Source organism: Sinohyriopsis cumingii, chromosome 10 (genome assembly GCF_028554795.1).
Source record: "Sinohyriopsis cumingii isolate HCF-2022 chromosome 10, ASM2855479v2, whole genome shotgun sequence".
In the NCBI taxonomy this organism is placed as follows: domain Eukaryota; kingdom Metazoa; phylum Mollusca; class Bivalvia; order Unionida; family Unionidae; genus Sinohyriopsis; species Sinohyriopsis cumingii.
The window spans coordinates 112,564,977-112,592,024 of NC_142970.1; the positions used below are offsets into that span (position 1 = coordinate 112,564,977).

Sequence of the window (27,048 nt, forward strand, 5' to 3'; positions counted from 1 at the left end):
GTGATAATTTTTATTTCTGCAAGGAACTGTAGATTTCAACACTACACATTGCATACGCCATCGTCTTCCATCTTGGATTCTTCGTCAGGATTCGAATGTGAAATCATTATACCATTTTGTTATTAGGACTAATACAATTTTATTCTCTGATTATTTTTGGATTATTTTTGGATCCGATTCTATAAAAACCTTAAGTTCATATCTTTTTCATTCTTACAGAATTTTTCCAGGAAAATAAATTATTGTATTTTTCAAAGCTTGTTGTTTTCACTCTTTCTTGTGTTACTGTTTATTCAAGCCAAACAAATGACATAAGACAAGTGGCAATGCTAGCAAATAGCATGCTCTAGATGCAAACAAAATCAAACACAGTTGCTTGCAAACAGGTATCTCTAACTGCAAAAAAGATTTTCTGATCCATAATTATGACATTTCACATAGCTTATGCTACCCATTAGTTGAAAGTTTCTCAAATAATATATTTTTTGATTCATTTTCTTCAATTACAAATGATAATTTATTCATTTTAATCTAAATTCGTAAATTCATCTATTGAAATTTTACCCACATTGTATACTTATTTTGTATTTGCTCTGCATACTATTTTCATGGGAAGAACTCTGTATAACACACACCTGTGATTAGAAATAATCAATATCATGGTTAATTTCATTAATATATGCAGATCTTCTCATAACAAAACTCCTGGGACATTTTGGTGAGGTCTGTTTATTTACCAAAATAACTCAATATCAAAAGAAAAATATTCTCTAGTGTGGGACCAATGTGATCTGCCTTGGATGCGGGAGGTCATGGATTCAAACAATGGACAAGTCATACCCAATATTGATAAAAATGGTACTAGGAGCTAGCTCACTAGGTGCTTAGCATTAACAGGTTAGTGTTAGGAATGGTTGTTGTTGTTGTTATAGGGTTTAATGCCATTTTTCAGCACACGATAGGCTATACATGGCAGCCAGTATTAATGGTGGAGGAAGAACCCGGGAAAACCCCGGAAAGAACCACCGACCCACAAGAAGCTACCGGCAACCTTTCTCACATATCCACATTGGCCGAGCCCGAGACTCAAACCTACGCAGACAGAGGTGAGATGGCAGTGATCCGTGACGGAGAGCGCTTTAGACCACTCGGCCACTCGGGGCCCCATTAGGAATGGTAGGACTGGTGTCAGGATAATGTGACTGGGTGGAACATGATGCTGCATGCTTGCAGCATGATTCCCAATGCTAAACATCACTACAAACTGAGACACTCCATAGCAATATGACTAATATTGTTAAAGCTAGGTTAAAAATTGAAAAACAAAAACTCTAGCATGGTAATAAGATGAGCAAGTCAGAAAAAGCTATCAGTAAAAGCTGATCTGCTCATTCCTGAACTTGTTTAAAATCTTAATCATAGAATCCTATCTTACAAGTTGCTCAAAGTCTGGTCAGAAATATGGAATCCAGGCAAGAAGAAAACCAGTCCATCAGATGCAACATCACCTCATTAAGATGCATTTCTCGAGCCCATTAAAATGGATGGCTCTTACTCATTAAGATGTATGGTTCTTGCTCAGTAAGATGCATGACTCTTGTTCATTTAAAGGTATGATTCTTACTCATTAAAATGCATGACTCTTACTCATTAAGATGCATGTTTCTTGCTCATTAAGATGCATGGCTCTTGCCCATTACTGAACATATCCACATGATTCATGATAAAAGCCCATATTCCAAGTCCGATCAAAATTAGAGCAGAAATATAGAATGGTAAAAAGATAAGCCAATCAGATGCAAGATCAAATCATTAATATGCATGTATCTCACCTATTATCAACTTTGAGATCTTGATGATATAAGCATATATTCCAGGTCTGATCAAAATCAGATCAGAAATATGGAGTCCGGATTGACAGGAAACTAAGCCAATCAGATACATGGTCACTCCATTAGCATGTCTGGATCTTGCTCATAAATAAACCTGTCTGAGATAATCAAAGCATATATTCAAAATTCATTCACATGGCCTCCAATGTTGATAGACAAATGACAAACATAGCACCATACCATAAGCAATAGGTCTTATGGCCAAGTGAGCTAATAAAACCTTGACTGCAATAAACCAGAAGCCATCAAAATGGAAGGCATAAGTGTAACATGGTTCATCCCTGTATCTCAAATCAACTTTAATGGTACAAATCAGAAACAATGGAAACCTCAAAATATGGATATGTAACCTTTACTCAAGAAAAAGACCCCAAATGGGTAATGAAGCACATGTCAGCGTCATTGTACAAGTACATCAAGCTCCATTCATTTATCTCAAATGGTGCTTAAAGAGAAGGGTATGGCAAATGTGATGAACATAAAATACTGAACTGTGACTTAAGTGTTGAAGATAGGAAACCAAAGGTGGTTCATAACACATCATCATTTCATAGCTTTAACTATACCAAGCAACACTAGTGAAAGTAATGAGTTCATTTCATTCTAAATTCTCAGCCAAACAAAATAAAATTTTCAGTCAAGGAGCTAAAGCTTCATATCTTAAGGGAAACTTTAGTTAGAAAAGCTGGAAAAGAAATTCATTAAGTTGAGGGATTTGTGCTGTCTGAAGAGCTGCTGCTGCAGTTATATTTATCATTTTGGATGTATATTTGAAAGTGAAACTTTCGTATGTCCAATAAATGTACAAGTGGTTTTGACAATTAAGCTATGTCATATAATAATGTGACAATTAAGCTACATCATGTAACATAATCAATTAAGCTATGTCATGTAACAATCTGACAATTTAGCTATGTCATGTAACACTTGCAATGCAACAACTGAGTTATGGCATGCAACACACTGACAAAGTACTATAAAGCTGTCATGTAACACTGTCACAATTAGACTATGTGACAATCAAACTATGTCATGTAACAATGTCAAATGTGGCAATTTTGCTATGTAACAATGTCACAATGTGGCAAGTAAGCTATGTAACAATGTCACAATGTGGCAAGTAAGCTATGCAATGTCACAATGTGGCAATCAAGCTATGTCATGTAACAATGTCAAATATGGCAATCAAGCTATGTCATGTAATAAAGTCACAAAAAGATAGGTCATCTGACAATGTCATAATGTGGCAATTAACCAATTCATGTAACAATGACACAATGTGGCAATAAAGCTATATCATGTAACAATTAGGCCTGTACCAAATATTTGCTTCATATTCGCTACAGCCCCATATAGTTTATTAAATGAGGTATTCGTATTTGGCCGAATAGTATGATTTAGCTGAATACAAATTAGGTCAACCTTCATAAACAGCAGACTCACTGCAATCAGAAAAGCGTACCTCAATTCACTCTGATGACCAATTGAACAAATTTCTGAATGAGCCTTGTATTCTGAAGGATATTGATCCATTGTCATGGTGGCAGACCAATGCTGACAGGTTTCTTTTACTCCGTTCTTTTGCCAAAGTGAATATCTATTCAATGCTGCTGGCAACACCATGTCAGAAAACAGATGTTGTCTACTGCACATTGTCAAGAGACTCATTGGTTTTATAAAGGTAATGTATTCTTCATGCAGCAGTAACTGTTGGACTGCTTTTGAAAATTTGAATCTTGCTATACATTAGTTAACATATAAAGCATTATCAAGACGTTTAACCATAGCACTTTGATATTTGGTAATGCCTTAGTTACTATGAACCTTCAAGAGTTCAGTTGGTTACTTTATAATTAATTAAAATGTCATTAAAACCGCAGAAAAAATTATTTTATTTTGGAGTATTCAGTCACTATTTGAATTCATATTCGGCCAAGTACTTACATGTCTCTACTGAATTTCATATTTGGCCAATGTTACGTGTCTATGCTTTTAAAATAAGTAACAGAAAAGAGTGATGACAACAAGCTTTGTAAAATGAAACAAATAATTTATTTCCCAAGAATATAAAGTGAAAAGTGAGAAAAAATAACTTAGTTTTAAGACTTAAATCCAAAAATAATCCAAGAATTAAAAAACACAAATCCTCTCTATGAAAATTTCTAAGTGAACCACAGTTCAAATCCTAATGAAAATCCAAGATAGAAGACGATGATGTCTGTAATAACCTATGAAGTGCAGATGTGTCAACAATCTCGTTGAATCACAGAAAATATTATTTCAGTTTTGAATTCCGTATAAATTCCAATAAATGTCTTTGTCCAAGAATTATATCAGAGCACTTTGTATTTCCAGAGAAAATAGTCACTTGAATTAAATAATTTGAAGAAAGTAAAATTCAGCCCAAACTGGTCACAACATAATACAACTTAACGTGTCAGATAATAAAGTACAACTGATAGAATTCTTATCAAAACACCAGTCATATGCCACACTAAGACGTAAAATCAAATACCCAAATGGGGGTCAAAAGTTCATTTTTCTGAAAAAAAAAGAAGTTTGTTTGCCAATTGACATGTGCTTTATATCACATAGCCCAGGTATGACCTTCACTTAACTTAATAATTCTTACTCTGAGAAAGATAATACAATTTTCTTTTGTAAAAGTTGTTTACCAAAACTGTCCCTGATTTTGAAGGTCAGCAACTAGTTACAATGTTTTAATTCTGGACAATGTAAAATCCAGCAAACAATGTTACACTACAATAGCATCTAATGGAATAAAAAAATTAAATCTAACAAACAAACAGTAAAATTAAATATACATAACACCAAATAGTTAAAACCACTATTCAGTACCGCCCTAATAACAATGATGTATTGTGGACATGAAGTACTGTCACTTGTAACAATGTCACCGTCACTCACAATGTGGCAATTATTCTATGTCATGTAACAAAGTGGCAATTAAGCAATGTGATGTAACAGTGTGTGGCAATTGAGATAAGTCATGTAACAATGACAATGTGGAAATCAAGTTATGTCATTTAGCAATGTCACAATGTGATGATTATGCTGTCATTTAGTAATGTTACTAAACGGTAATCAAGCTATGTCATGTAACAATGTCACAATGTGGTAGTCAAGCTATGTCATGTAACAATGTCACAATGTGGTAGTCAAGCTATGTCATGTAACAATGTCACAATGTGGTAGTCAAGCTACGTCATGCAGTAATGACACTAAGTGGTAATCAAGCTATGTCATGTAACAATGTCACAATGTGGTAGTCAAGCTATGTCATGTAACAGTGTCACAATGTGGTAGTCAAGCTATGTCATGCAGTAATGTCACTAAGTGGTAATCAAGCTATGTCATGTAACAATGCCACAATGTGGTAGTCAAGCTATGTCATGTAACAATGCCACAATGTGGTAGTCATGCTATGTCATGTAACAATGTCACAATGTGGTAGTCAAGCATTTTAACTGAAGACAAAAGAGTTTCATGCATTGTAATGGGACACAAAACAGTTTCATTTTAGAAAGAATCATTTGGGTTAAATAACCATGTTCACCTGGTCCTGCAATGGTGTTTTGTCTGTGTAGGAACTAAGAGACTGTGGTGTTGGGCTGGTGGAATTACTGGTGTGTCGACTTCGCAAGGCTTCATTCTCTTGTTTCAACTTGTTGACCCTCTTCTCTAAACTGAAAGAGTAGGAAAATATTAACATTTTTGGTGTGTAGCATTCTTACAGAAACTTCAAATTTAGTATGTACACCAACAAATATGATTCATACAGAAACTTGAAATTGTACTTTAAATGAAGAGTCTGACACTTGAAGCAAGTAAAATCTCTATATCTGTACACTCCCAATCTTTTGGCCACCCAAACTATGCCAATTAACTATACTGCCCCAATGTTCCTTTTATGTTAACATGATTGTTGAACCATAATTTTCTTTTTACCTATAAGGATAAATTTAAGTTTCATGCCTTCAACAACAAGCCGGCTAACGTGGGTATGTGAGAAAGCTCGCCAGTAGCTTCTCGTGGGTCGGTGGTTCTTCCCGGGGTTTAACGGGTTCTTCCTCCACCAATTATACTGGCCGCCATGCATAGCCTATCATGTGCTGAAATATGGCCTTAAATCCCACAACAACAACAACAACATCAACAACAAGCAGCGTTATGCAAAAACTATCGCAGTATATACAGAATCTTTTATTATAACATGCAACAGACAACTGTATTTACAGAGTCATTTAAGATGTCCAATTAAATAAGCTCAAAAAAATCTTCAGGACAACTGCCTACTAGTGCAATTCTTGACTTTCAAAATTTTGTCTGGTCAACAGGATCTTTATATTTGTGGATATTTGTGGATATAACATTGTGTGGTTTTGTAAAAACTGACATTTTCCTGAGTTCTTAAATTCATGGATTTGCATCTGTCATTATGCATCTTCATAGGAAGTAATTTTCTGAATTAACTATGGCAAATACCAAAGTTAATACAAACAAGACTCCATTGAAAGGGCCCATGCTGTAGTGGGCAAAAAGACTGTCCAGGAATTCAAGATAAGACCATTATTTAAATGAACAATGTAAATAGGCACTAAAGCTAATTTTTATAAATCATTTCATCATTGACTTATTCATTTTTTAATACTTCAGTATTCCCAAAACACATCAGTTAGTGAGTGGAACAGTTACAGGATACTATGTACATTCCTGAGTATCAGAAAAATATAAAATGCTTTATAATTATTTTGGTGTTCCTTTGTCTATAAAATGTACAAAAGGAAAATAGACTAATGTAAGTGATAATATTTGCATAGGTAATAAAGCTGAATTATCATGGAGGTGAGCTTTTATTTTATTGGTGGGAAATTCTATCAGTAAAACAAAGCTGAAATGGGGGAGTCTGTATCGCATGTGACTCATTTGTCATAGGCCTTTAAATCTGGTTTCAAGCAACCATTAAATCCTAAATATTTGGTACCACACCCCAAAAGTGAAAACAAAGTACTACATAACTAAATATGTAGGGGAGAAGGTAAGAATTCCCCATCTATCTGTAAGAAAAGAGTCTTTTTTGTCTTAACACAGGATCAATTTATCGAAGAATTTAAGGTAGGGATAAAAAAATGTCAAGCATGACTGTTGTACATCTGGTCTTTCTTTGAGCAGGACTATTTAGAAATCTACATGAATCCTGCAATTGCATATTCTACAATAGAACCTGGTCAACATGCAGTTTGTGGCACACAGCATCTAAACCTAAAACTTAGAAGATTTAAAGTGACTGACAGCTGAAGACCTAGTATTAATGTTGTAGCTGTGTGGGGTGGGGACAGCTACATTGGGGAATTTGCTGGTAGAACAAACAAACATCTAGGTTACATATTTAATTCAAATTCAAAAGCTCTCTCTAATAAATGAATGAATGATAAAAAATTAAAGTCACCTATGCATTGGGTGCTTTTGCGACTGGTTAAGTCGAGATTCTTAATTACTCGGAACTGTAGGAATGGTGCCGCTACAGTTTCGTGTTTATCTGTGTCACACTTCTTAATTGGTCTGTCTGGACGAGGCAAAAGTGGAAAGAAATTTAGGATAGGCTCTCAAACCCAAACAAACAAATTCCAATCCGCCAACTAACAGGAGCGTTTTATTAAATTCAATTAGCATTTCCAATCACAGTTAACACCAAATATTCCCAACTAAAATAATTAAGCTATTAGTTGTGAATTCAGCCCTCAATTAGATTTATTCAATCTTGGTTCATATTAGAAGTTAAATTTCTACAAGAGTATTAAACTACGAATCAAATTTGAGTTAATATATCGAACCTTACAAGTTCCAAACCAGCCAAAGAATTCAACCTCCAATCAAATTCGAGTTTACATACCTGATACCACCAAGTTTGAAAAACAACCAAAAGATTCAACTGTCAATCAAGTTTGGGTTTACAAACCTGCTTCCTCCAAGTAAGAGTACAAACCGAAATTTTCAACTGCCAATCAGATTTAGTTTTATGTAGTTATTTCAATCAACTAATACACTGAGCACGCACTAATAGCCCTAAAACGCCAGGACTTATTTTATTTCAAATAAAGTCCAGTTGTACTAGTGGACAATAAGTAAACCCAATAATGTGTAAGCCACCAGTGCAATTCTGTCAATTTGTTTGAGTTTCAGAATTTTCCTATCTTTTGAATGTTCGAAAAAATTCTAGTACATAGTGTACGTTGAAAATACCCTATGTTTTGTATTTATTGATATGCCTAAGTGATTTTAAAAAATGTGTAGTCACTATTAGGTGTAGTCAGTTGTTAATTCTGAGGTGATGGATAAAGGATCAGATCAGTGTATTGGTATTATCGAGTGGTAATTCCAAGCCAAAGTGGAACCACTTTGTTAATAGGCAACTGTGAGCCCTGAGAAAGGCTATTTTGGCAGGCTAGCTGAAAGTTCCCCTGTGGTCTTCTGTTTCATTAATTTTTGCCGCACTTCTCTTGTCGTGTTTGATGGTATATGGGAAGTGGAAGCCATGTATCACTGACACATAGTTTGCCGTTTCCACAAGATGGTAGATTGGATATTGTGTATAAGCATTCTCATAGTATTGAGAGAGAGTTCTTACACTGTAGAACTATTGTGCCAGTCGGGGTCTGTTGGTGTCTAGTGTTCTCCAGGTTAGGTATTTTACGGCATTGACAAAGTGCCCTGCCTTTATCACATCGTCTAGTGCTTGTTCTAGTCCCATCTCTTTACACCGTTTTAGTTCTAGATCAGTTTCCTCTTCTTCTACCTCTGTTTCTTCCTCTATTTCTTCTTCCGTTTCTTCTTCACTAGAGAAAGACATTTCCAAGTCAGCTACCAGACTGTCATGTGGGATTTCCTGCCCTGGTGATTTAACTGGGGTGTGAGTAACATTGCTCATATCCATCTCCAGTTCACTGCTCTGCTCTCTCTAACCATTTCTGCCTCTGTATATATATCAGCCTAGCAGACTTCATAGGAGACATCCTGATATCATATTTCTATAACTGGCTTGATTGTTTCTGGTACATAGATCTGTGTTTCCTACATTAAACTAAACATCTGATATCTCACTAATGAGTTGTCTAGAAGTTGATTTGAAAACATAAATAATTATAATATATCTGATCAGACTCATGCTCACTTTCTCAAAATACAAATGTTAAATGTAGTTTAAGGGTTGGCAAAGATTGTCAGAGTTCAAGTATAAAATATCTATTTCTTTAAAATCTATATATAAGACACTCCTGCTAATTAGAGAAACTAAATCTACTATCTTGTCTCTAATATCATCAGCATTTTCAAAATCTAAAACTAGTTTTAAGTCCTGTAAATAATCATTTAATTAATTTGCATAAACACGAATGCCTGTTCTCATTTACATAGACCATAGAGCTAGACCTGTTAAACCAAATGATTCATTTTCATAAGGCGATGGGGTAAGTGTGCTGTAAAGATTCTGCCTGTATTGTTTTGGAAGATGTGGATTCTATTCAACATGACTATGTACAAAACTAGAAAATTGGAAAACAGTTAAATCATACAAAAAGTCCCTACTAATGACAGATGTTCAGAGTCATTGTACACTGATGACACCCAAATATACAAATCTAGCCACCCAACTGAAGTTGATGCTACCATCCAAGGTGTATAGAGGTGCATTTCTGATGTGAAATCATGGATGACATGTAACAAGCTGCAGATGAATGATGATAAAACTGAGGCCATTCTGATCACAACACAAATATGTTCTCATTCACATCCTTTACCTCAAACAATAAATATCAGCAACACCAACATTAAATTCACACAATCAGTACGAAACCTAGGTGTTACTCTGGACAGTACTCTCACATTGCACCAACATGTCATGAACATATGCACGGCTGCATATCTTGAGCTGAGACACATCAGCTCAATTCGCATATATCTTTCAGTTGATGCCACTAAAACACTTGTGTGTTCATTAGTACTTTCAAGACTGGACTATTGTAACTCAATTGTGTCTGGTTCATCTCAATATCTGCTCCAGAAACTTCAAAAAGTTCAAAACTCAGCTGCACGGATCATACTTAGAGTACCACGATCAGAGCACACCTCCCCGCTGCTGTACCCTACACTGGCTATCCATTCGATCCAGAATCAAACACAAAATTTGTTCTCTGTGCTACGTTTCATTGTCAGACTCTAGTCCAACATACCTATCCGACCTTACCAATGTGTACACACCAGCAAGATACTTACGCTCCTCTTCTGACAATCGTATACTCATTATTCCCACAATGAAAACAAAGTCATATGGACAGCGTTCTTTTGCATACCAGGGCCCAGCAACATGGAATGAATTGCCCACTGAACTTAGACACAAAGACACAGTGATCACATTCAAGAGGGCTCTCAAAACTCACCTATTTCGACTGCAAGAACAAACTTAAAGACCTAATTATGTTTCCAAATTAAATATTCTCAGCATGTTTTTTTATATAACGTTTTCTCATTTCATGGTGTTTGTTTTTGTAATCATATTATTATATGTTTATTATCTTACAGATGTTGTCTAATGTTGTAAAGCGCTTAGAGATTCTAAAGATTAGGCGCTATACAAAGTCCTCATCATCATTATTATTATTATTATTATTATTATTATACATTTCATAAAGCTACCATCACTACTTGCTTATAAATCAAGTCCAACTCCAAAATGCACAGACCCAGATCTGCTGTCACACAATGCACCAGCAGATCTAGGTCCATGCAGTTTGTTAGGAGTAATCAGTGGAACAAACAACATATACCCTGGTCTGCAGGTGCAACATGCTACACCAGATCTGAATCTTTGTTGTTTGCAGTTTGACTCGACTTATATGTGAGTACATGTGGTAAATAGTTGAGTTGTTACATACATGTATGTTATCATAATGAAAAACTCTCCATCATATCTACGGAGGCTAAGTCAATAACTATTTTATGGTAAGACAAGGAATGGAATGTACAAGAACCATATTTACTTGCTTATAAATTGGGTCCAACTGTAAACAACACAAATCCAGATCAAAACAATACAAATCCTGATAAACACATCACATAATGAGCTCAGTTATCAGGGTCCATGTTGTTTGTTCTACAGATTACTCCTAACATCCTGCATAGACCCAGATCTCCATGCACATTTTGCATGGGGGTTTATGCATTATCAATGAGTATAAACAGTAAATACAAATAGTGTATGTTAGTTATGCAGTCAATCCTTGATTCCTGTGCAATACCACATGCATCAATATGCACTGCAATAACAACTTTAACCCAAAGAGACCAGGACCTTTCCATTCAGTAACTTATCATCATATTTCTGCATTATCATTCAAATTGAATTTGTTTGGATATAACCGATGATAAAAGCTTCCATAGATGCCTTAGAAATTACAAAAAGCTGGATGAAGAAAACTTGAAGAAAATTTCCATGAACTTGTTATGTCTGCATATGGTAGCCATTAGCATTCTTATCATGTTGGTATGTGATAACATCACTGGACTGAAAACAGCTAGTGAACACTGCAAATTGCTTCATATCTCCCAAGTATTTGCTACACAATTTTCATATGCTGCTGCTGTGCATGTTTTTCTTTTATGATCACTCTAAAATTCAGAATTATTTTTGTTTGTACAAGACCAAAAATACTTTCTAATCCAATAAAAAATGTGCTCTAAAACCAAAATGAAATATTTGTAGAAATCAAACTGAACTTTTTAATTTAATAATTAATTTCCTTATAACCAGTATGTATGTATGTATGTATGTATGTATGTATGTATGTATGTATGTATGTATGTATGTATGCATGCATGTATGTATGTATCTATGATATATGTATGTATGTATCTATGATGTATGTATGTATGTATGTATGTATGTATGTATGTATGCATGCATGTATGTATGTATCTATGATATATGTATGTATGTATGTATGTATGTATGTATGTATGTATGTATGTATGTATGTATGTATGTATGTATGTATATATGATGCATATAGGTATGTATGTATGTATGTATGTATGTATGTCTGTCTGTCTGTCTGTCTGTCTGTATATATGTATGTATGTATATTTTACAGCAGATGACAAGTTTGGGTTTAGTTCCCACAGAAAAATTTGTGGGAACAGTAGCAGGCTAGGTTGGCTTTACTTCCGATATAAGCCCATATTAGTACAAAAATATGTTAAAATAGCAGCAGACTGGGTAGGGTTTTGTTCCCATATAATCAGTAAAATATATTAACACAACAGCATACTAACAAGAACACAGTCAATGGCACATTATATACCCAACCTGTGTTTTACAGTCCTCTATGTAGATGACATACACTTTTGTGCAGATACCATTTTCTTCATCAAGTTAAACTGAATGTGACCCTTGATCGTTTTGATATGAAAATTGACAGGCTTCTTCCTGACCCTATTACAATCGTTCCTAAAAGTCTGGTTGCAGTTTGTGATCTATAGTTAATGTTATTATGTGGAAACCATTCTTCTTCTGGCAGTCATAGTTACCTTCACTTTTGACCACAAAAATCAAACATTTGATCCCTGTCTATGACTTATAGCTAATGATACTGTGCAAAATCCATATTCATTCTTTCAGTGACAGTGATCATGGTCTTACTGTTTAACATCAATTTCAATAGAATTCTTCCTTACCCCAGGTGTCAGTGATCCACAAAGTTTGTTTGCCATAGATGATGAACTCAAATTTTTGTGCAGACACCATTTTCCTTCTTTCAGTCAGTGTAAGCTTGACCTGTGACCTTTCCAGCCAAACAATGATAGGAATTTTCCTACCCAAAGTGCAATCTGTCCACAAAGGTGTCAAGTCATACACAGTGACCTTCACCTTTTACCTTATGCAATCAGAACTGAAGGGTTCTTCCTTATTCAAGTACAAGCTAACGCAAAGTTTGTTTACCATTGAGTTTTTGACCTTGAAATAAATAGGGTCCTTCCTTACCACAAGTGGAAGTGGTACACAGTCTGACAGCTGAAGTTATTGTACAGAAATGAAACTGGTACCATACTGACAGATAACATATCATACTTCTCCTTATGGCAGGCATAAAAAATTAAGCTAAATCTCTTTTTCACATCTACTAACTGATGCATTAATCACAATTTAAACTGAAAAGCCTACGACAAAACGGTAAGCTACTTGAATTTGTTGCAGCCTGAATCAAGCAAATTTGTCACTTATTACTGTGGAACACTATATTTTGGGAATGTTCTCATGGAATGGTGTAAATAGTACATGTTGCATATATCTGAAATGGAGGGGTGTAGCATTTTCAGGGGAAAATATCAAAACACCTTTATCCAAAATCTGCTCTTCTCAGAGTGTATTTTTCATTAGACAAAAACAAACAAAAAAACAATTAAATTCCAAAATTCTAGAAAAAGAAGCTTTCTGAATTTTCAAACATATTATGTCAAGGAATATGCTATTCTTCTGTAAAATAGATTCTATACAGGTTTGAAAATTTAATTTCTGCCTTGTTGATCCAGGACCTGCAGGATCCTACACTACCAAATGTGCATAAGACTAGCATTGATCCAGGACCTGCAGGATCCTATACTACCAAATCTGCATAAGTCTAGCATTGATCCAGGACCTGCAGGATCCTACACTACCAAATGTGCATAAGACTAGCATTGATCCAGGACCTGCAGGATCCTATACTACCAAATCTGCATAAGTCTAACATTGATCCAGGACCTGCAGGATCCTATACTACCAAATCTGCATAAGTCTAGCATTGATCCAGGACCTGCAGGATCCTACACTACCAAATCTGCATAAGACTAGCATTGATCCAGGACCTGCAGGATCTTACACTACCAAATCTGCATAAGTCTAACATTGATCCAGGACCTGCAGGATCCTACACTACCGAATCTGCATAAGTCTAGCATTGATCCAGGAACTGCAGGATCCTGCACTGCCGGATCTGCATAAGCCTACTGTAATGTTATTTGTTATTGAAGAATAACCGCAGAAGGTGTTCTATACTATTTATTAAATACAAGACATAAAAGCAATACATAAATACAGCGAGAAAGAGGAGTAAAGAGTGCCCTGAGAGTACATTTCCCATGGAACTTAAACCCTAGTGAATGTATAACATAAACCAGCTGTTGGTGTGTATCAGTTCTAGACCAGTGTGGGATATCTGATTACTTTTACTGTCAAATGATATTTAAAAGCTAATTAGATTAAGGCTTACACCACATCTCCCTTCCTGAGAAGTTTACATTAAAACAAAATGTGATCTGATGACCACATTTCTCAACAAGCTATATCAGCTTCATTTTTACAAGTTTAGTCTCTCAGGTGGTTTTGACAATCTTCCCGAATGTGTGAAATATTCATTTTGACTGGCTGGCGCAGTGCTTTGCTTTCATCTGAGTCAGTCAAAGTATCAAGGTTCTGAAACAGTCACTCTTAGATTGCCCGATAATGTAGTAGGCATGGAAATTAAATTTCTCCTATTATGCCACATCTCTTCCTCATCAGTTACTACCTTGTATGAACGAGGTGTAAATGCCTCAAATTTAATAACTGCTGAAGAAAAATGATCTTTAATCCATACTTTATTCCCTACCTGAAGTTTTTTCAGATTTCGGGTGCGATGTCAACGATCATTACTTCTCTTTGGAGTTTGATTTTGATAGTTTTCTGACTTCTTTAGTTTCATTAAATCTGGCCATTTCCACTCTAAGTTGTTTGGTGCCATTGGCAAAGTAGTTTGTAAATTTCTTCCCATCAGTATTTCGGTTGAGCTATATCCATTTGGTAATGGTGTTGTGTGATGTGTCAAAAGAGCTATGTAAGGATCGTTTGCTTTTTTAAGCATTCTTTCAATTGTCTGAACAGCTCATTCGGTGAGACCATTGCTCTGTGGATATTTTGGACTACTTGTAATATGCCTGAACCCATAATTTGTCGCAAATTCTTTGAGTGTTGCGGTTGTGTATTGTGGACCAGTATCTGAAACTAATACTTCTGGTATACCATGTCATGCAAATATTGATTTGAGATGATTGACAATTGCTTTTGATCCTGTGCCTTGCAATTTTGCAATTTTGATGTATCACGAGAAATAATCAGTCACCAAGAGATATGTTTGACCATCCAGTTCAAATAAGTCTGAAGCGACTCTTTGCCAAGGTCAACTTGGAAATTCATTTGGTATCATTAGTTCAGCTTGATCTCTTGAGTTTTCGATGCAATTTTGGCAAGACTTTACCAAATGTTCTAGCTGAGTCCTTAGTCCTTTCCACCAAACTGACGTTTTGGCATGTTCTCGGCATTTAACTATGCCTTGGTGACCATCATGAATTCTCTCTAGGACTTCTCTTTGAAGTGATTCTAGTATGACCAGACATGTACCTTTCATTAAAAGACCATTTTGAATTGTAAATTCACCTGTATCTGTCCAGTACGATTGAAGTTTTCTGTCAACAGCAGATTTCTCTGGCCACCCCATTTCACAGAATTGTACATGTTGTTTGCAAATCGAATCATTTCGATGTTCATACTTTATTTATTCAAGTCGAGTATTTGATACAGGCAAATTACTAAGAAATCAACATAGGCAACATTTCAGCCTGAAATTCTCTGTCACTCCCAGAGTGATAACTTAAAGGTGCCCTGGATAGAACATCAGCAGTTAATAGATATTTGCCAGCAACATGAACTATGCAAATGTTGAATCTCATCAAACGCATTCTGAAGCGTTTAATTTTAGTGGGTAAATCTCCCAAGATTTTTGTGCTCATTAGTGGTACTAATGGCTTACGGTCAGTTTCAAGTTTGAATTGTGACCCAATTAAATAGCTACTGAAACGTTCTCAAGCCCAAGTGATTGCAAGGGCCTCTTTTTCTACCTGAGCATAGCATTGCTCATTTTCTGACATACAATGGGATGAGAAGCCCACCAGTCTCAGAGTGCTACCGTGCTTCTGCCGTAGCACAGCACCTAGTCCAAATGAAGATGCATCTGCAGATACAACTATTTCTCTGTTTGGATCATAATGTGCTAAAGTTGGTGAAGATATCATTTCTTGCTTGATATCTCTAAAAGCTTGTTCTTGATCTGGAACCAAAGTCCACGAGTTTTTACCTTCAAAAGCTCACATAATGGTTTTGATTTTTCTGCCAATTTTGGACTAAATTTGCAAAGCTGATTTGCCATACCAATAAATCGTCGTATCTCTGTTACACATTTCGGTGTTTCCATTTCAGTTATAGCTTTGACTTTTTCCTGATCAGGTCGGCAACCATTTTCGTCAACAACATGCCCAAGAAACCTTATGGATCATCTTGAAAATTCACACTTTTCAGTGTTCAAAGTGCTGTTGGCCTTTTGAATTGATTTCATGACCATTTCTAGTCTTTCATCATGCTGTTTCTGCGTTTCCCAAAAAACAGACAGAATGTTCCGTCATGTCGCTCCAGAGGTTCTGACATCCTTTACTGAAAAAATTCTGGTGCGGAACTGATTTTGAATTGAAGGCGATTCAAATAAAACCTACCAAAAGGAGTAATGAAAGTTGTAAGGCAGCATGAATCTTCTGACAGGTTTATTTTGCCAAAAGCCTGAGTTTGCGTCAAGTCTGGTGAAAAACTTTGCACCTGCTAGTCTTGCAAGGGATTCATCAACTGATGGTAGTGGGTAGTTCTCCCTTTTAACTGACTCATTCAGTTTAGTTATTTCCACGCAAGTTCTTACCGTACCGTTTCATTTTGGAACAACAACCATTGCCGTGCACCACGCAGTGTGCTCATCTACTTTTGAAATAATGCCCATTTTTTCCACTTTTCCCAAGTTTCAGGTCTTGAAAAGTCAAATTTGTCCTGATTTGTAAATTTGAAATGAAGCCATTTTCAACTCTGATAATTTAAATCCTGTGTTTTTACCGCTGCCACCAAGGAATGTTATTTGTTATTGAAGAATAACTGCAGAAGGCATTCTATACTATTTTTTAAATACAAGACATCAATACAGCTAGGAAGGGGAGTAAAGACTGCCCTGAGAGTATATTTCCCATGGAGCTTAAACCCTAGTGAATGTATAACATAAACCAGCTGTTGGTGTGTATCAGTTCAAGTCCAGTGTGGAATATCTGATTACTCTTACTGTCAAATGATATTTCAAAGCTAATTAGATTAAGGCTTACACTACACCTACCATTGATCCTACACTACCGGATCTGAATAAGTCTAGCATTGATCCATGACCTGCAGGATCCTACACTGCCCATGTCCGCATCAACTTTTTGCAACAAAATGTTTTATTTACCATAGCCCAACATTGGATCTTTGCCAACATTTGTAATATACAAAATGTAAAGACATTCGGCATCCATTACACCTCTCTCCACATAAAGAAATTTACACAAACCTCAGTTTATCTTTTAATTCATTAACCCTTGGAGCCACATTTGTGTATCAGAAGGTAGTACCCTACATCTGAGCTCTGAAGCGTCAAGGTCATGTAAGATACACCAAAATGGGTGGTATTACAGAAAAGTAGACAGACATAGCTCTACAAGGATACCCAATAATCTGGAATTTCTACTCGCATTACAAAATACAAAGGGAAAACATTTTTTGAGACCCAATTTTTTACACCAAAAATTCACCTGTCGTCAGAATCGGATTTTGTGTCCGGATCTTAGACTTTTTGGCCTCAGTTCTAAGGCAGACTGGTCTGAACTGCACACAGACAGATGAACCTTTCTAAAAGGTAAGATAAGTTGGGGATTTCAAGTAAAAAGTAGTCAGGGCATAAAAAATGATAGGAGTAATAAACAAAAAAACTCCAAATTTTACCCTTCTGCACATGTATGCGTGAGCAAGATAGCCAATGAAAAATTATGTTTTTAACACAACTGGGCACCAGGCCGAACAGAAATTGCTTGGACGCCAACTTATTTGGATATATTCTGAAGCAGCCACCAAAATGTGTTTCCTACTCATATTTCAGGCGAAAATGACAAAAAACTCCAGGGGTTAATCAGTTAACCTACAGTTGGCATTCTTTCTGGACCTGCAACATTTGTTGTTCTGAATTCCAACTGGTACTACACCAGCTGGTCCAGACAAATACCCAGTGCTTGATTTTGGCACACAAACAAGTCAATCAATATTTTAACAAAATTTGTGTAGAACATTTGGTAATGCCACAGAGTAGATTAATGGATTTAGCACACGCTGAGGAAAGACAAAAACCTGATTGACACAGATCAAGCTTACACCATGTTCTGCATACATTGGTCACTACCTGTGTCACGATTGGTCATTTATGATAACGAGTCTCTCACTAATGAACGATCGACTTCCACTTGCATCATCATACTTCAACAACTCTTTTCAGATGTTTTAAGGATTAGAAAGGAAATTTTATTCAATTTATAGGAACAATTCAGATATAATAAAGACCCAGTGGGTTAGTGGCAGCAATATCCATTGTGTACTCAAGAAACTTTAGACCAGTGTAAATTTCAGGCCCTGCTTTACATTATTTTTGGCAATATAGAAAACATGAACAGTACATTTAATCTGTCTCAGAAATGTAAAATGAACCTTGTATATTTACATCTGAATTATCTCATAGATGTTGCGATACCATGTATATAATGGTACACAGATCCTGAAACAATATGTATTGCAATACATGTATAATGGTGCATAGATCCTGAAACAATATGTATTGCAATACATGTATAACAGTACATAAGTCCTGAAACAATATGTATTGCAATACATGTATAATGGTGCACAGATCCTGAAATAATATGTATTGCAATACATGTATAACAGTACATAAGTCCTGAAACAATATGTATTGCAATATATGTATAATGGTGCACAGATCTTGAAACAATATGTATTGCAATACATGTATAACAGTACATAAGTCCTGAAACAATATGTATTGCAATACATGTATAAGAGTACACAAGTCCTGAAACAATATGTATTACAATACCATAGGTGTAATGGTGCACAGATCCTAAAACAATATGTATTGCGATACCATATATATAATGGTGCACAGATCCTGAAACTATATCTATTGCAATACATGTATAACAATGGTACACAAGACCTGAAACAATATGTATTGCAATACTATATGATTGCAATACATGTATAACAATGGTACACCAGACCTGAAACAATATGCATTGCAATACCATATGTGTAATGGTGCACAGATCCTAAAACAATATGTATTGCAATACATGTATAATGGTGCACAGATCTTGAAACAATATGTATTGCAATACATGTATAACAGTACATAAGTCCTGAAACAATATGTATTGCAATACATGTATAAGAGTACACAAGTCCTGAAACAATATGTATTGCAATACCATATGTGTAATGGTGCACAGATCCTAAAACAATATGTATTGCAATACCATATGTATAATGGTGCACAGATCCTGAAACTATATCTATTGCAATGCATGTATAATAATGGTACACAAGTCCTGAAACAATATGTATTGCAATACTATATGTATAATGGTGCACAGATCCTGAAACTATATCTACTGCAATACATATATAATAATGGTACACAAGTCCTGAAACAATATGTATTGCAATACTATATGTATAATGGTGCACAGATCCCGAAACTATATCTATTGCAATACATATATAATAATGGTACACAAGTCCTGAAACAATATGTATTGCAATACCATATGTGTAATGGTACACAAGTCCTGAAACAATATGTATTGCAATACTATATGCATAATGGTACACAAGTCCTGAAACAAAATGTATTGCAATACTCTATGTATAATGGTGCACAGGTACAGCCACCATATATACAACCCTAGACTGCCTAGTGGTGGCCTAGTGGTTACAGCATCTGCCTTGAATGTGGGAGGTTGCGGGTTTAAACCCCAGACAAGTTGTACCAAAGACTTCTAAAAATGGTACTTACAGAGGCCTAACTAGGCACTCAGCATTAAGAGGTTCGTGGTAGGACTGGTCAGCCTGGTGTCAGGATAAACTGACTGGGTGGGACATCATGCTACATGTCTGCAGCATAATGCCCCAGTGCTAGACATCACTATAAACTGCCACCCAGCAGATATTATAGCAATATGACTGAAAAAATGTTAAAGCTACATTAAAAATCCAAAACACACATCCACCCATATATACAACCCAATTGCAAACTAAAAATAGACCCCACCATCTTTGTTTTTTCTATTTATGAAAACTGCATAGATCCCACTCTGCCAGTGCATTGTTTAACAACCAATCTGAATCACCTTATACACAGGTTAGACAAATCATGAAAGTTGAATTCCTCTTGCCATGGTCTGATAAAACAGAAATATGGACTTTTAATTGCATGCATGATGCACATACATATTTCAAAATTGTTGATTTCTGCAGTTAAACCTCCACAATAAATATTACAACTCATTCCTAATCAATAAATAAAACAGAGTGTGTGTATGTGTGATTGTACGCGTGATTGTATGTGTGATTGTCGGTGTGTAAGAGGGAGGAGACAATATCCCAGTGTTGGTTCTACTAAGTTTCTGTATTCTGGTATATCATCAGTGGTTGAAAATAGCCCCTCAGCCCCCTAATATACCTTTCTGAAAATCCATGTTAAGTCCTCACAGACAAGAAGAAAATCAAGCCTTTTCCAAGAAGAATGAAGTCCCTTGTTTTCTGATGCAATATGGAAAATGAGTTTTTCAAAACAAAGTGTACCTATTGACAGATAACGTTCAATAGATGTTGTCAGGAAAAACATAAAAACATTGCTGATAAATAGCTTCATGCAAAAAACAGGTTAATACCTTACAAATTCATCAAATGATAATTAGACCTGTGAGATCTCAATGTGTAAAACAATTTCACAGAATTTTAGACCATATCAGTCATTTGAAAGAGGTTTTCCTGGAACCCTTTTGGACTAAAATTTTGCCCCAGTCCACATTTTCACCATAAAATTCCAAAATTTAGAGGAGCTAGGTTGGAGATTCAGATAACAAGTAAAATAACTCTGTATGATATAACAAAATAACACGATGATACCAGATTACAAGTAAAATAACAGTGTTATCAAATGACCTGAAAAATAACACTACATGTATAATGTCAAATAAGTAAAATAATGCTGTATGGTATCAGAAACGTAAAATAACACTGAATACAGATAATTAAAATAACAAAGCATTATATAAGATAAGTAAAATAAGACTGTATGATATCAGATAAGTTAAAATAACTGATATCTAGAATGAATATTATTAGGATAAGCTTCAACCTAATGAAAATGTACCCAAGTAATAATCTGTATTTGTGCAGTGTGTGTCTTACATTTAAAATGGTACTTACATACCACAAATTGAATACAAAACCTAATTTGTTTGTATGTTGCATAACTTCAAAACATTAGATCTCAGAGAATTTACCCAGGTCACAAAATGTTTTGTCATATCTCACTGCCTGGCACTTGGAAAGCATCAAAGGTATAGACAATGTAGAAAAAGCAAGAAATTAGTTTTTAAAATATGTACGACTCACTAGTAACTGAAGACTGACCTAAACACAATATCTTATGATATAATGGATGGACAAATGGACGGACAGACAGATATACAGACAGGCAGGCAAGGGAACACTATATGCCATACCACTTCATTGGTGGGACTTTAAAGAAACTATTAACAAAGCGAGAGAAAAAAGCCACAAGCTCGATGATTTCCTCTCTTCCTGGATGATAATGTCTGTCTAATATAGACATATGTACAGGGGCAGATTAAGGCTCACTGGTGCCCTAAGCACTGACAAATCTTAGTGCCCCTCCTCCTTTCCACGTACACCTGGGAAGATAACCCTAGGGTGCACCATGATCAAGAAACAGAACATTATCATCAATTTGCACTAGTTTTATCAATTTTTTTTTACAAATCTTCATTCGTTTTTTCTTCTTTTCACCCTTTTCTCAACTTTGTGGTGCCCCCTTTGGCCCTGGTGCCCTAAGTACGTGCTTAGTCTGCTTAATGGTTAATACGCCCCTGCATATGTACCAGGTAGTGGATACAATCTTGGCAGACAGCAAACACTTTCTGACCTTGATGTTTTACCCCTCTTCCTGAATGATAATGTCTGTTTAATATAGACATATGCACCAGTTAGTGGATACAATCTTGGCAGACAGCAAGCTCTTTCTGACCTTGGTGTTTTACCCCTCTTCTTGGATGATGTCTGTCTACAATAGACATATGTACCAGGTAGTGGGTACAGTCATGGCAGACAGCAAAAACTTTCTGACCTTGGTGTTTTACCCCTCTTCCTGGATGATAATGTCTGTCTAATATAGACATATGCACCAGGCAGTGGGTACAGTCATGGCAGACAGCAAACACTTTCTGACCTTGGTGTTTTACCCCTCTTCCTGGATGATGACATCTGCCTAATATAGACATATGCAGGTAGTGGGTACAACCTTGGCAGACAGCAAGCTCTTTCTGACCTTGGTGTTTTACCCCTCTTCCTGGATGATAATGTCTGTCTAATATAGACATACATACCAGTAGTTGGTACAATCTTGGCATTTAGCAAAAACGTTCTGGGATCCTGTGCATACATAGCCTAATACTGATGTCAAGAATATTAACAGGACACAATGGAACTGAGCACAACCAATAAGTTTTAATGGGGAGTCAAGTTATTTCTCTTGCAGCCAACCATTGTAGTCATAAATATGGCAATATGTCTCTGGTATTATCTCCTTTTAGGCAAAATCTGTTACCATGTCACCTCTAACGGCTTGATCTGCTAGTATGTTTTTTAGAGAGCTGACAGCTCATGTTTAGGTCACATACTATTGTGGCTTTTCCCTATAAATAAAATGGTTGTCTCTAATGAGTTCTTCTTCAGTCTGGTGAAGTTGACTAGTTATGAACCTTTCATGATCAAAGAAAGACAAACTTAGACATCTGTGATATTCATTAATTCTGTATTAAACGCATTTTTTACTACACTGCACAATATTGCCAACAACAGAAAAACATTCAGAAATAAAACTGAACATACCAAGTTTGAAAATATATGAATTTCATTTTATGAAAATTCAGCAGTTGTGACTAATTGTTCTTTAATAAAAATCCAGACATTGAAGTTTATTGGCCAAAGAAAGAAATGTAATGAAATTGTAAGAATTAACTTCTTATGGGCATTCATGCTGATTTCCACTAGTTCTTTAGAACCGGTCAAACTTCAGCAGCAGATTTTGGTTTTTTAAACCTCTATAAAATGGTATCAGTGTGTCTTCAATCAACAAGTATATTGGTTTATGGGCTTACAAGACAATTTATTTAACATTAAGGTCATACTTTCTGGTGTGAAGTCATCATTGGGTGAAACAAATCTAGCTGCTAACTTGAATGTTCAATATGTAATACTTGAGAGCGGAGATCCCAAACTGAACAAGCTTATTCTAAAACAGGTTTAACGTAATCTCTGAAAGTGAATTTTGTCACATTCTGAGGGCAAGGTGAGCAGCTATTTCTGAATAGGCCTAATGTATGTGATGATTCCTTTCCAGATAACTAATAGTCTAAATATTTTATTTGCCAAAGATTTTCTAAGTTCTTTTCTGATATATGACGTACTAGTTCAAACTGGGGGTAAGGGTGGGGACTCACATACCCCATTTTCTGGCCCATCCCCATTAACAATCATACTTCATTTAACAGCCATAGAAAACTATTTCGCTGCACATAAAGTTATTTTACTCAAAATGATAAATAAAAATTACAATTGAAACTGACTGTTCTGTCTTACTCCCAAACTCTTGGCTCACACTGCCGATTACTTGGAGTAACCAGTGAAACAAAAACTGCCAGCAGAAGTAATAAAAACAACTTAAATTCAAGCCCAGAAGCCCACAATAAATTTTGGCCCAGGATAGTGATTTAGACTTAATGTTACTGTCCAGAAAACAATTTACTGTTTTCAGTAATGGTGACCTTGACCTTTGATCTCAAAAAGATCAGACTTCTTCCTTACCTGAAATGCAAGCTAAACAGAATGTCTGGCTCATGTCTCTGATGTAAAAGCAATGTTATTGTGTAGAAACATTGACATTGACCTTTGACATTTGAATGCCAAATTCAACAGTCTTCTGCCAAGCCCCAGTCGTTCTTCATTATCCCAGACCTTGCAGTGAAAATCCAATGTCAATAAGACCATCTACTCAGGAGTATCAACAAGAACAGTTTCAAGATGGCCACAGTGGTAGCCATCTTGTACATTCGAAGGGAATTTCTATCAGCAGCATATTTCATTTAAGAATACTATGCATCATAATAAGTTTTTAGGGGGACAGTCTATGTTGATAAGTTCATCTAAAGAGCTGGAGAATTGACAAGATTTTCAAGATAGCCACAGTGGCAGTCTAAAGACATGTCTGATGAGCACCACTGTATATTTAGGAACAACTTGATATCATAAGGAGCCTTGAAGTGAAAATCCCATGTCAATATGACCATCGATTTAGGAGGACAGTAAAAACAAGATTTTCATGACAGCCAGCATGGAGGTCGTATCTGATGTCAGATAAGTACCATCTTCAATTGGACCAACTAAACATCAGTTATTAGCTAAACCCCATGTCCCTGAAGTAGATTTAATGTTGGACAGTATTCTGGTGGAAGTTCATAGTAGGGGTGCTTGATAACATTGAATACCAGTATATTGAGGTATTAAACTGACGATACAATAATCGGGATATAACTTTCTTATATCGATATAGTGTGATATTGACGTAAATTTTTATAAGTGGCAAACGAACTCTATTATTATTATAAATTAATATTAGCCATATTTCACTACTTATAAATGTTTCTGACTGACAATGACCTACTGAATTCCATATCTTTTCCTCTGGTAATCAACTTCAGTAACATTTCTATTTCGTTTCCTGGGCAGTTGCAGCATAGGTAATGAGAAGTTACATGTCTGTGAATCTTCATCCTTTTGAAGCTCTAACTTCTCTTTGTCAACATATAAGCACCTTGCTGACAGTGATGACTAACTGACATTGACCTTGAGCTACAAGTTTTCAAGCTAGGCTGAGTACGACCTGGTGCAAAATTAAAAAACGCAGTCTGCCATATGGCCTCATTTTGCATTAAGAAAGAGTAGAAGGGATAGGAACATTGATGAGGAAACTGCTGTGTGCTGACTATGTGACACTCATGTTAAGTTTTCTAGCAGAACCACTAATCTAGCATACCACAAGAACAAGTATCATCCTGGGATATGTGGTAATTACAAGATGACAGACACTAGATCATCGATCCCTACTAATGCAAGTTCATCATGTGAAGATACTTCCAATCTTTCTAAAGCTAAAATGTCACAGCCAATCCAGCGAACCTTACCAGGGTTAATTGGTGCAAAATGCAGTGTGCAGTAATTGCTGTTTTGAGATCAAAAGATCTTGTTAAAATAAGAGAAAGATTTGAACACGTTATCAGATGATGACATTTACCTGGCAGATGAGGTAATGGTTACTCTAAAAACCTCTTAAAGTGGTGACAACCACTCTTTGTGCTCAATTAGTTCCAACCATTTCTGTTATCATGCCTCTTCATTGCAAACTTACTGACAGCATTTCCAACATAGCAATGATGACTCTCTAGTAATAGCTCAGATGAAAAGGGCTGTGGTTGATGATCTTCAGGATAGATACACTAATCAAGAAGAAACTCTCACTACTGCTGCTACCTTGGATCCACATTTTAAAGCCCTACCTTTCCTCAATGATGCACAAAGGAATGAAATCTTTACCAAAATTTTGCAGAATGCATCAGAATCATTGTTAGAGTTAAGGCTGAACATGACACTGATCACTCACCTGTGGGTGACAGTGGGCAGTCAGAACTGACACCTTTAGCACAGGTAACCAAGCAGTTATGTGTGTCTGCCAATTCTGCTGCTAAGGATGCTCAACTAGTTTGCAAGAGGCTCATGACAGACATTAGTCAGAGCGATATGATAGATAAAGGTACATGTTGTTCAGGCATGCGAGAACTTCTTGGTGATGTCTACATAACTGGTGTTGAGACTTCACAAACACAAATGGAAGAACTAGAAGAAGAACTTACAAACTATAGAGTGTTTCCATCAATTCCCTTGAATTTTCATTGGTGGAAAAATCACAAGCAGAGATTTCCTAGATTAGCTAAGCTTGCTAAATTTTTATTGTGCATCCAAGCAACAAATGTCCCTTCTGAGAGAGTGTTCTCCACTGCTGGAGATATAGTAAATGCACAACGTCCAGCCCTAAAACCAAATCATGTTGATGCTCTTATCTTCTTAAAAAAATATGAAGTAAGTGATTTTCAAGGCAGTTTGAACTACACTGGATAAAGTCACAAGGTAAAGACCAACCTGTAGTTTATATATTTTATGTTTATCAAAAAGTAAACCACAAACTGTGAACTGTTCAGACAAAAGACTTAAATTGTGATTCTTTATTTCTGTGTTAGATTGCAACTACTGTAATGCATTTTATTAATTTTCTCCACTGTATTTTAATTATGTAATTAAATATATTTAAGAAATTTTCTGCAGTTTGCATTCATTTTTTTTCAATAAATTAACAGTTATCTGTAATTCTGTCTTAAATTAATATACTGCAACAATATTGCAAAATTTTGCTTAATACTGTAATATATTGCAATGATTTTTAATTCAATACCCACCCATAATGTTGAGTATACTATACCTTCTTTTTACTCTAAAGAGATTAGCTACATCTGCACACAGAGGAACAATCCCTTTCCTTGTACTATTGACAACAAAGGCAACAGCTCGGGCAGCTATTTCTTTATCCTCCACCAGATTAGATAACTCACTGTTGCCATCTGTAACAAATTAAGACAAAATTGGATAACTCACTGTTTCCATCTGTAACAAATTAAGACAAAATTGGATAACTCACTGTTTCCATCTGTAACAAATTAAGACAAAACTGGATAACTCACTGTT

At 35.8% G+C, this 27,048-nt stretch overlaps 1 protein-coding gene across 1 annotated transcript in view; it reads right to left on the reverse strand.

The window, feature by feature from the left end:
* The window catches only part of LOC149791036 (uncharacterized), a 92,046-nt gene that overhangs the window by 56,428 nt on the left and 8,570 nt on the right, over positions 1-27,048 (reverse strand). Inside the window, exons 2-3 of the mRNA XM_089972938.1 lie at positions 26,786-26,924; positions 5,470-5,599 (exon numbers count right to left, since the gene is read on the reverse strand). Of these exons, the coding sequence (XP_089829064.1) occupies positions 5,470-5,599; positions 26,786-26,924 (269 nt within the window). The remainder of the gene's footprint in view (positions 1-5,469; positions 5,600-26,785; positions 26,925-27,048) is intronic.